Genomic DNA, 12816 nt, shown 5'->3' with positions numbered 1-12816 from the left:
ACCATCGACATTCAGGAAAGCAGTGCTCGTAATTCCACCGATATCAATTGTGTACTTTCCAGTGTCTTCGACTTTGGGGTTTGAAATGATGAGCTGATATGAATCTTCCTCGTTCTTAAACTTGTACTTTGGCGATGGGAATAATTCCTGCAGAAAAACAACGTCGAATTGAATGAATTTATCTACGCTGTTTTTTAAGGGAAAGAGGAGGAATAAACCACTCACATCCTTGCGGAAGAACCACTTGGGCTTGGCATTTGGTTTCGAGAAGTTCGCATCAAAGCTGACTTTCTTATCCTTTCCTTCCTTGGCGTACTGATCCACCAGAGGTTTGAGGAACGAGTCTTGTTTCTATAAACGTCAGAAAAGGTAAACATTAATCATCAATAATTAAAGAATTGATTGACCATTTATGGAGAGACATTCGCCACCTATATGAAATGAAAAAAACAATATAAAAAAATAGTATGGCTTGGCGGTATATCCATGCCTGATCCAGATGCTGTTAGACGAGCCATGTAATCCTCGTGCGATACAACATCTCTTACATCTAACTTTATTGTCTGCGAAGATGTTTCGTGTGAGCATGTTATCAATGTTGTGTTGCAAAATGTTCTCGGTAGTGATGAGAATGAGTAAATTGAAATGTGTACGACGTGCAAATAACATCCATAACTTAGACGCAGACTTGCATGAAAAAAAAAATAGTTGATACAATAATAAGACGAGTACGACATTGAAATCCATCATTGATCGGTTTGATCAAACCTCCGTCTTGATGAAGTGATGAAGAGTCGGCCAGTCTGGTATTAATTCAGCCAGCGATGGCCTACGTGATCCACTAATTCCACTACTCTAGAAATAAGAAGCGCGTCGAGTTTGAATTTCAGAACAGGATTTTTTGGCGCCGTTTTTTAGCGTTGCATTTTTTGGCGCCGTATGTCATCAATAACAAAATTTTAAAATTTTTGAAAAAAAAACATGTTTTACTAAAAAGAATTATTATCATTTCAAATGATCGATTTTTCTGTTCTCCATATTTTTTTATATACGGTTATGGAATGCTTGGAATGAATGAATAATCCCTTCCCTCCTCCTGAGGTGTGAATCAAGTGACAATTGAATAATGTATTGATTACAAGTAGTTAGTTTTTTGTCTATGATGAATGTATTTGTCTCTCTCTGGCTGTCATTATAATAAATCCAACACTTTAATGAAATAAAACTCTCTAATTTACTACAATACTATACCTTTTTTATACTATAATTTTTATACAGTTATATTTATACATTCATGTATTTTCTCATAGACACAATTGGTTAAAAGCTTCAACAAACTATTGCATAATTTTTTTCTCTATTAAATTCATTTTTTTTCCTTAATATTCATCCAACCCAACAGATAACAAGATTTGAAGTCACGTTAAGGATATTCAACTACTTTGGCTATTTTTTCTCCCGTTTAATGCTTTTCTTTCATTTAATCCCCATTTGACCCCAAGTTTCCGGACATTCTACAATGATTTTATTATTTAAACTTTGCTGGGCAGAATTTGAATCTCGATATTGAATCGTTAGAAAATATTTAGAAAGTCTGAAAAAAATTAGAAAGTTTACTTTTAATGGAAAATTTATGAAATAATTTAAAAAAAGCAATTTTATTCATATTTAAATTTATTCATATTCAGAAACTGAAATTGATTTTACCGAAAATGGATTTCATGCCTAGAAAAATACGGTTTCCGAAGGTGTAAACAATTTCAATTATTTGTTGTAAAAAAATTATTTTGTGTAAAAAAATAACTCTGTGCAAAATGTAATTTGAACGACGCTGAATATTCATGGTTTTGTTTCAAATTGTTTTCATGCAATTTAAGTACCAAACTATAAAAGATACTTGGATATCCTTAAGATGTTTGACAAAGCAGTCATCACGCTGATCCATTCAAGATTTGCAAATTTCGTCGAACTAATTTTTTTATCATTGTTTGCGGTTCAATTGTTAAAGAAATTTTTTCATAAGCGTCAAAATTACTATGTGCGCCAAAAAATATCAGCGCCAAAGTGTATCGGTGCCAAAAAGTAACGTACCTTTTGAATTTATCAGTGAATGTTTAACTGTATTCAACATTGCTCGTAATAAATTAATTGATTAAAATGTCAAGAGAATTCGGTCTGTTAAACATTATTTCGGTGGGTGGAGAGGAGTCCTCCAATCAATGTACAATATCGAGCTTTCGTAATTCTCGACGGGGTATTATTGAAGAATTTCAAGATAAAATCAATAAGCAACTCGTGTGGGTCGGCTTCGTTTTGGTCCGGCTTTTAATGGCACTTCGAGGATCGACCTTTCCAGTGAGTGAATAAATATGGATTCATTCCTCTAATTTACATGAGGAGAGGGCAAGAAGAACACCTCAACACGAAATTCGAACAAACGATTTGGTCAGAGGCCGATGTTAATGGAATTCCTCATTATTGAGATGGGTTTTTGGCAGCGTGGATGGGAATTTCAATGATACGAATTTCGAACCTTTTTCTTTATACGAACGACGAGCTTCGGCCAATCGGTGATCAACTCCTGCAAACTCGGTCTACGATGAATGCCGAATATATCCTGTCTCCGTTGAGTTATCGCATGTGGAAAATTATATCAACGAATTAATGACTTGATCCTCGAAGTACCAGGTATCCTAGTGATGTATGAACAAATTTCATAAAAACATAGGGAATTCGCTTGAAAATTCTGTTGGATTTCGGTTAGTTTTTGGCCGATTCTATTGAATAACTCCCCAGCTTATTTGGGCGTGTCTTTTTTCAATAGAAAAGTTCAATGGGAACTTCTCTATGGAAAATAAAATTAATTGAGATATTTTCTATAGACATTCCTAGGCTCCAATTTTCCAAATTTTTTCGTTCGATTTTTTTATGAAAAGAGAAGAAAAATGGAATGAAAAAACTGAAAATTAATGACCAAAATTTCCTATAGAAAATGACTCAGTAGAAAAATTGTATAGAAACACAAAATTCAACTGATTTTTTCTATAAAATATTTTCTATTTGACATTTTCTCCGAAAAAACATGCAGCAAAGCTGTGCAATTCTCCAAAGAAATCTAATAGAATTTTCTATTGAATTCGCTCGATTTTCCGTGAAATTTATTCGTCTATTATCCCATAATACTCATTAAAAAATAATGGGGGGCAACAAATCGAGGAATTTCAATAGACCTACGAAAGGGAATTCATGAGGACCATTTGCTCACAGAATTCGAACCATTGTGTTTTCTGTGGAAAAATAAAATTCTTGGAAAATAAAATAAAAATAATGTAGAATTGGTCGCTACCACGAGAGTACCCAAGGGTAATTTCTGTAAAACAAAATTATAAAGAGGGGAAAAACTCAAAAATAACTCGATGAAAAAATTATACAGGGGCAGATAAAAAAGAGCTCATAACATTATTGAACAATTGTTTCCGAAGATGGGGAAGAGGGGAGGTTTTTCATGAGATTGTGAAAAAACCTTTAGCCAGCTCCAGTTCGCCTCGCCCTTTTTGTCAAGTGGTATCCTCAGCTCCTTCTCGTCCTCCACAAAGATGACAATCTCATTTCCATCTTGATACCAGCTTCGCCCCCCAGGAAGTGGCTAAAGACATTCCACACCTTTTTCTCAATATTTCAGTGCGAGACAATTACAAGGATTGGAGAGGCTACACGAATTGTTACAGCGTGCTGTACAAAACCACATTAGTCACCCCAAGTACCATCTCACGAATTTAAAAAAGTGAATGAGTAAACGAGTTCACGACAAAAAGGTAGTATCCACAGGGAATCAACAGTAAATAATTGACTCACGAGTTGAGACTCCGTTGGAGTTGGCTTACTTATTTCGATGAATTTAATTCTAACGCAGAAGTTTGCTGCTGATTATAGTCATAATGAATGTATTCCTCGTTGAATCGAGGTGTTTACGTACCCTCTCCACTTTCTTCAGGGCGACTGATGGTTTTTCGACTTCTTTGAGATCAGGCTTCTCCAATTCTGCTTGGTCTCTCCCCCATTTCGCGTATTTTCGTTTTTTCAGCATAGAACGGAAGTCCATACCACTGGCATCTGTCGAATTGAATTGTTTTTCATTGGATTGAGCCAGAGCATTTATGAAAGTTGAGAAAAATGTTGGGAGAAAAAAATGATGAGGAATCAATCATTACATTAAAAGAAAAAATTAGTTCTGTCGAAAAATTATATGTTCTTCGTGAGAATATTTGATGGAGTGGAACAGATGCACTTGAGGGAAATCAACCAACTTAATAGAAGGAATAGTACATTACATGCCCGAGCCTTGGAAAACAGATCACCGTCCCCCACGTGCAAGATTGCCTTCCGAGCCGAAGGCGAGCATGGCAAGCACGTGGGAGAGGGTGATCTGTTTTCCATGGCGAGGTGTGTATATTAATTTTCGTATCGAGGGACGCTGCGAGCCACAAAATTTGTGTTTTTCAGGTCCCGTGACACGAAAATTTAATATCTTTTGCAAAAATTAAATTTTCGTCGTGATCATCAGAAATATCACTAGAAGAATTCGAACTGTTGAGAGGAAAAAATATAATCTATTGTAGGACAATCATTTGATCTGGGAGAACTCCATAGGTTTATACCATAGAAAGAATACATTGAGGAGGACAGAATATTTTTTTCCCCAAAAGAATTGTCTTCTCGAAATTATTTATTTTTGCCAATAGCACAGTTTTCAGCAAGAAAATTGTTGTTTCCTCTTGGAATTATCATTTGTTTCGTCAAAATTACAAGTATTTATTGGACAAAGATATACATTACTCAAAACATTCGCTTGATGAAATCGGAGCCTCATAAAATTCTCTGCATAATGAATGTACTTAGTTGAACGATATATAAATGTCTCACGAGAACAATTACTGCTATGAAAATTATCATGTTTTGGTGGAAACTTTTTTTTGTTCACAAGTGAATTTTTTCAACACGACAAAGACCTCTTCAGAGAAATATGACATATTTCGGCAGAACTAATTTTTTCCCTCGGTGTCTCATTTTAGGCGACTTGTTCAAATTTCAAGGAATTTCGTTATTGAAAATTGAAAATTTTAAGGAAAAATCAATGAAAATTGTAAATCTTAGTTCAGTGCTTCCATAAACATTAATCGAAATTGCGCAAATTCTGGTAAATATATTCTTGAATTTTTAATTAATTGAAAATTCAGCGTACGTTAGTAGTGAATATTCATGTTTTGACTGAAAATCCAAGGCAATTGGGGCATTGTCGTTGTCCTACTGATCAAAAATTTATAATTTCATTGAATTTCCAGTGAAAGTTGAAATATCTGGATTTTCTCCCTTAAATCGAATTCGATGTCTCTCTCCTGAAAAATACTAGTCAATTCAACAAAAAACAAAACGAAAACAATTGATAGAAAAACCTATAGTGAATTCTCTAAGGAATTCTACTCATTTCCTTAAACTTAGAGAATTCATGCCCAAGAATTTGTATAGAAAAAATGCCAATAGAATAATAAATATATAAAAAATATATATATAAAAAATATAAAAAATTTACATCTATACTTTTCTCGACAAATGAATATCTATTAAAAAACGCGCGGGAAAATTGCATAATTTTCAATAGAATTGCCGAAAAAAAACAAATAGAATCTTTCAATAGAATTCTAATAGAACTTCAATAGAATGCTTTTGTAAACACGCTGGGGTTTTATATTAAGGGGAGACTATTATGAGTCAGTCGCGGGCTATTGGAATGAGATTTTTAATACATTGAAGAATGATTTGGGCAAAAAAATTAATTGTTTATTGTTTGCTCCGCAGACGCTTAAAATGTTAAAAATAGTCCAGGGCCTCCAATTTTTGAGCTGTAGAGGTTTTTTTTCAAAATTTTTGAAAAAATGTGTGCAATAATAATTACGAATTAGTTTTTTGAAATTCAACTCGTACACAGCTAATTTTTTTTTTTTTAATAAAAAATAGCACCGAGAAATAGCCCGAAAAATGTTTCTGAAAGAATCGATAATATATTCAAAATATTTCAAGAATGATTTTTCTGCCTATTTTACATGAATGGCGCAAATTTTTATATTAAACAAAACGAAATTAGTTTTGTAAGAGTCGAATTTCAAAAAACTAATTCGTAATTGTTATTGTACACTTTTTTTTTATTTTGAAGAAAAAAGACCTCTGTAGCCGAAAAATTGGAGGCCTTGAACTACTTTCAACATTTTTAGCGTCTGCGGGACAAACAAACAAAAAACAATTGATTGTTTGCACTAATCATTCATTTTTAGACATACGAGATCGGCCGTGCCATATACACTATTAGAAATTTTTTGACATTCCAGTGACAGCGTTAGCTGAATTTTCGATGTTGCGAGATTTAACTCAATTTCAAGTGAAAGCGTTCACTAAATTTCTCATTTATCTTGAAAATTCAAGAAAATTGGGTTTTTCATGTTAAATAATCATCGATTTTTCAATCAAAGCTTGACTTTCCCAACTCATCGTGAAAATTGAACATCACATACAATTCAATTTTCAATCAATTGAGAATTCAGAAAAGTTATTGCCTGAATTTTTAAAATTTTCAAGGTTTTTCAGTGACGTATGGACCTGAAAATCGAGAATTACTTGAATGTTCAAGAAATTAACTGATTCGTCAATAAAGAAATATACAGAAAATTCATGCAACTTTGTCGTTGTTAAAAATTTCAAGCTTTTTCACTGTAAATTTCACTGGAGTAATTTTCTAACAGTGTAATCCCCGGAGATATCCGCCCTTTCGGAACTTACCAGATACGTAGACAGCCATTTCCGCCGAGTCCTCTCCATGAATATTACTGACGACAATTTTGTACTGCCCCTCATCATTCGGCTTGACTTTTCTCATGCACAAGGTGATTGTATTGGTCTCAGAATCCGTGAGGAATTTGAATCGACCACCCTCATGGATCTCCGTCATTCCCTTGTACCATTTGAATGTTGGTGCTGGATTACCTTCCACCTGAACGGTGACGTAACCCGTGGCATCTTCAACAACGGGATATGACTCCTGCACATCGACAATGGAGGGTGGCCCACCGGGTCCGACATCTCGGAGGGGGGTACTAGGCTGGTTGATTTTATTCTCGAGGTCCGCCACGCTTGGTCTCCTGATGTCCGCACTGGGACGACGTCGCTGTTGTGATGTACCATTAATTATCATATCTGTTTAGCATCTCTGATTATTCTAGGTTCATCTAACTATTCGTCAAACCAACATTTCATCATTTTCGGCATTTTTTTCTTACCTGCATCGATGTTGAATAGTATATGCTGCGTCTTTCAATTTTTAACGTGCACGGACAAATTTAATAGGAAAATCTTACGAATTCGACAATTCTATTCGATTTCGATTGAACTTTCCATTAGTTTTTCGCCGAATCTGTCGAAATGTTCAATAGAATTTGATTTTTATATACAACTTATACTATTGAGCGATTTTTATTTTATAGAATTTCCCCGGTTTAAATTTTCCAAATTTCTTCATACTATTTTTTTCTTTTTATCAAGAAAATCAAACAAAAAAACCTTGGAAAATTTAAGCTGAGAAAATTCTACAGAAAATATCTCAATAGAAAAAGTTGTATAGGAGAAACGAATTCTATTGAGTTTTTCTATAGAATATTTTCTATTGAACATTTCAATAGAATTGGCCAAAAACTAATACAAAGTTCAATAGAAATCCTATAGGACTATCTAACGAATTCACAAGGTTTTTCTATAAAAAAAATTTTTTTTAATAACATTCATTAATATTTTTACTTGAATAGCACTCGGATATGCCGCGATTTTTGCAAAACGGAAAGGAATATTTGATATTTTGATATTTAAATTATATTTCGTCTATTCTTTTGAATGAAGTTAAATTTAATAGTTTGAAACGTACATGTGATTAAAAAATCACATGCACTACATTAACTATTCGTGTGATTAATTAATCACATGCACATTGTAATAGCCGAAAATGATTTATAAGCCAACAAATAAACGGATAATAAGTGGAATAAATGTGTTACAGATTACTTGAGGTTGTTATGTTAGACAAATTAGAGATGAACAATTAGTCACAACGAGTTACAGCACAAGAGTAGTAAATGAATAATAGAAATGGAAGGTTTAAACACAAGAATGAGAGAATTTGGCGTGCACGTATAGATGAGGTTGTTTCCAGGAGTATGAGAGATAATTAAACAATGAATACAAGTTCAGCAGATAGTTGGGATGAAATGACGTGATTATAGATGACATGTGAAGTTTCTAAAATGAAGAATATATTACATGGTGCAGGGGAGAGACTGCGAGACAAGTTACACTTCGAGGGGACTCGAGACATGGAAAAATTTTAAGATTCATGAGCTTCGGGAGAATGCTGACTCTCAGGTGAACTCTTCTAATTAGTTTGAAATTGTAAATCAAGCCGTTGATCTCATAATCTGGCTCTGTGTCAAGGCATTTCAATTATTTTATTAAGAACATGACCTCGGTGAGTTAATTGGGAATCAATGGAATTAATCAATCTCGACACGTTTGTTCTACATTCGCAGCTAAAGTGGTGCATTTGGTCTCGCAGTCTCGCCTCCGTAAATAATGGCTTGAGGATGAATATTTACACTTGGCGAATAATAGTCCCTTGAGAGTGAAATAATGAGTGAGATTGAAGAGTAAACAGGTGAGTAATTCGAGATTGTAGGTCTCTGGTCCCAATATCCGTTCCATATGGATGTTTTCTCTACTCTACGACATGTGTATTATTTACAACGATAATATATATGAATAATTTTATGAGGTATTTACAGAGCTGTTGAATGAATAATTAACGAAGATATCGTATTCATATCAGCTTTTCTATCTAGAACATGAACTGTACAGTTTAAAGTAGCTCTATCTCTCAGAATAGTTTCGTATTCACAAATTTGATGACTGAATTGACTGAAAAAAATTTAAAAAAAGTATTTTTTGAAAAGATTTTATTCTCACAAATTAAGTGTCAAAAAATTTTGCGAAAGTGAGTTTTTAATATTTATTAACTGCAAAAATATCTCAATTTATTGACTTCCTTGTGAAACTCAATTTTTTATTATTTTTTGCATGCATTTTTGATTGTAAAACTATAGAGCTACTTTAATTCAGTATTGGGGATGTAAAATAGGAAAGAACAGTTAACTTTACTTGAAGATGCGTTCTTTATTGAGAGCTCGTCTTGAAGTGAAATCAAACACGCACGAAAAATTTTTACAGAAAAACAGAAAGATTTTTTTATAAAAATTCTTGGCACTAATGCTTTATTTTGTTTGCTTGGATTTTATTACGAGTAACGAATGAAAATAATAAGAAAATTTATGGCCAATAATTTCTATAGAAAACTTGACATCTTTTGACCTTTTTCCTATAGAATTCCAACAGAAATTCTATAGAATCCTATAGAAATTCTATAACGTTCTATAAAAAATCTCAGAGAAGGCGCTAAGTTTTAATTTTTAACTTGTCGATCCGGAGGGACAAAGTTATTGTAATTTTAAATTGATTGGGATGGATTTGATCGAAATAGGAAATGCAATCGAATTTTCCAGCGAATACAGTACGTTTTTCTATAAAATTCTTGCGTACGTCAACTCGTTCCATTTTACTCTGCCGATACTGCTTTTTCATGACAAGTGTCAGTGAATATCTATGCTTTGTACAGAAGTTTTGTATAATTAACCACAATGTTTATACAATTCAGAGACGATTAAATAAAAAAAAACACGTAACAAAAAGACTTTTGATATTTCGTTTTCTTCAAAAATGCCTAACCTGTCTTCCGGTTTGCACCTCACCAGGGCGACCGTGTCTGATCTGCTCCGTGAGAAATAACAAGTTGAGTGCATAAAAAAATATGTAATAATCATGACATGAGAGTGAATTATTCCAGGAATACTGAGACACTGTTAGGGCTTTGTTTGTCCAGATGAATTGTTGGGTTTAATATAAATTCCAGTATTAAAATAGCGAAAATGTTTATTTTTGAATTGTCAATTGGGCGTTGTAGCAGCAACAACAGCAGCGGCTGTAATTAGCTAAAAAACAATTAATGTGTTGATTAAAGAGTGAAGAACATTAAGGATTTCGTTAACCGTTTCGGCGGTATAAATATATCCATTTGTCATAGTCGTTGTCCCCAATGACGTGATGTTGATGAGGATGAGGATGAATGAGTGGATGCACGTACAAAAATATTTCATGGAAAAACCTAGCGCATTCGTCTGAAAATTCTGTTAGATTTCTATTGAACATTCAATTTGTTTTTGATCAATGTTATTGAAAAATTTCGCTGCTGATCTATGCTTTTTTTCAATGGAAAATATTCTGTAGAAAATATCCAGAGAAATCCATTTTTCTATACAACTTATTCTGTTGAGATATTTTGTATCGAAATTTCTCAGTGTAAATTTTCCAAGTTTTCTTAATTTATTCTTTTAAGGGAAGGACACGAAGAATGGATTGATTTCACGAAATTCCTATAGAAAATGTCTCAATAGAAAAAGGTCTATAGACAGATGAAATTCTACTGATTTTTTCTATAGACTAGTTTCTATTGGAAGTTTTCTATAGAAAAACACAGAGTGATTCTCAATAGAATTGACTGAAAACTAATAGAATTTTCAATGAAAGTTCAATAGAAATCCAAGAGAATCTTCCATAGAATTCGCCAGATTTTTCTATAAAATTATTTTGTGTATGTGAATGTACATGAAAATGTTTAACAATTAATCTGACAATGAGTCGCGTGATATCGGGAATAAAAGTAAAATTGCAAAGGAGGAAAAAATAATTAGAGTATTGGAACACTAAATGATGTCTGTAGACCGGTCTTAGCTGGTAAGCTTTGTGTTACAGCGAAACACAAATCTCACCTTAACGTCATACACCTCCCCTGGACGCAATTTCCCACCCTGCACAGAATCACATACACAATAAGGTAAAATACTGAACAGTAATTGATTAGCAACTCGGATGGAAACAAGAGATATCTTATATTACAATCAAGGCTCTTTGTGATGATTCTCTAAGGGCAACGAATTTTCATGGCAGAATGATGAACGATGAGGTGATGTCCATGGCTGTATGAAGTATACAATAACTAATTGAATTACTGACAATCAGTCCGTCCTTCTCTCCGCCGAAAGCCGTCGTAGTTATGGAATGATAATTAGGGGGTGAATTCGATATTCAAGTGCTAGAACATTTTTTATCCTTGACACTCTGTTTTGATGATGAAAATCATGAGTTTAATGTCAACACTAGTGCCTTTCAGACATCTTAATTTAAGACATTAGACGTAATAATGTGTCTTATCGGGTCAGTTTGTGAAGACTGAAATTTCAAATGTCTCACATGAGTCGAGAAATTTAAGACATTTTTTCTTGAAGACTATTCAGTCACTGGTCATCTATAACCGCGGCCTACGTATGAAAAACTTTAATGGAAAAACCTAGCAAATTCGCTAGACAATTCTATTGGACTTCTATTGAACTTTCTATTAATTTTCAGCCGATTTTTTTGAAATGTTCAATAGAAAATATTCTATAGAAAAATTCAAGTCCAGGTCCAGGAGAAGGGAGGGACTTTGTTTGCCTTATTTGTGGACTTTAAGGCGGCATTTGACAGTGTGAATAGGGGGGTGCTATGGGATACAATGTTAGAGAGAGGGATAGAGAGGATTAAGGAAGCTTTCAGGGAGACAATAGGTAGGGTAAAGGCAGGAGGGGCAATAGGAGAGGAGTTTTGGACGGGCAGAGGACTGAGACAGGGATGTCAGGGATACTAGGGAGAAGGAGGGTATACCACCTGGCATACGCAGATGATATCGTTCTGTTGGCGGATACGGAGGGGGGGATGAGGCTGATGATGAGAAAGTTTGAGCAGTACGTGAAGGAAAAGGATCTGGTAGTAAATGTGAGGAAGACGAAGATGATGGAGTTTGGAAAGAGGAAGAGGAAGGGGATGGTGGAGAGAGTGTGGAGGATGAATGGAGAGGAAGTGAATGAAGTGAGTGAATTCTGTTACTTGGGATATTGGCTGGTGAGGAATGGAAGTGACGAGTTGCATATGAAGATAAGAGCGAAAGCGGCGGGCAGGATGATGGGGAAAGTGTGGACGATTGGGAAGAAAAGGTTCAGGAATGACTGGAGGAGAAGATTGTGCTTGTTTGATGTATTGGTATGGGCGACGATGTGTTATGGGGTGGAATTGTGGGAATGGAATGGGTGCAGAAGCATGGAAGGTATGGAGGAGAAGTTTATGAAGTGGGTATTTGGAGTGAGCAGGCAATGTCCAGGTTATATGGTGAGGGATGAGATCTGTAGGAGCAGTTTGATGGTGAGGATGAGGAAAAGAGCGTGGGGCTTTGACTGGAAATTGAGAAACGGGGATGGGAATGTGTTGGCTGAGGAGTGTCTGAGGGAATTCGAGAGGAGAGAGTGTGAGTATGGATGCAAGTTGAGTAAATGGGAGAGAGTGAGGAAGAGTGCCAGGGATGAATGGAGGATGAAAGCGAGGGATGAGTGGGAGGAAATAGAGGGGGAAATGAAACGAAAGGAGAGAGAGGTGCGGTGGAGAAAAATCATGGAGTCCAGATACAACAGATGGTACAAGTTCATCAGATCGACGGACCAGGTGCCGGTGTATCTGGAGTCCATGAAAAAGGAGGAAAAGTGGCAGAGGGTGTTCAAATTTAGGGTAGGGGGGGGGGGATGC

General features: G+C 34.9%; 1 protein-coding gene across 1 annotated transcript in view; it reads right to left on the bottom strand.

Moving 5' to 3' along the window:
• The window catches only part of LOC107040436 (twitchin), a 92826-nt gene that overhangs the window by 33582 nt on the left and 46428 nt on the right, over window positions 1-12816 (bottom strand). The window contains exons 37-41 of the mRNA XM_015260525.2: window positions 9874-9915; window positions 6832-7216; window positions 3977-4113; window positions 226-351; window positions 3-147 (exon numbers count right to left, since the gene is read on the bottom strand). Of these exons, the coding sequence (XP_015116011.1) occupies window positions 3-147; window positions 226-351; window positions 3977-4113; window positions 6832-7216; window positions 9874-9915 (835 nt within the window). The remainder of the gene's footprint in view (window positions 1-2; window positions 148-225; window positions 352-3976; window positions 4114-6831; window positions 7217-9873; window positions 9916-12816) is intronic.

The sequence above is a fragment of the Diachasma alloeum genome, unplaced genomic scaffold, assembly GCF_001412515.2.
Source record: "Diachasma alloeum isolate Michigan unplaced genomic scaffold, Dall2.0 Dall_scaffold_00335, whole genome shotgun sequence".
In the NCBI taxonomy this organism is placed as follows: domain Eukaryota; kingdom Metazoa; phylum Arthropoda; class Insecta; order Hymenoptera; family Braconidae; genus Diachasma; species Diachasma alloeum.
This window is presented reverse-complemented; position numbering and strand designations above follow the sequence as displayed.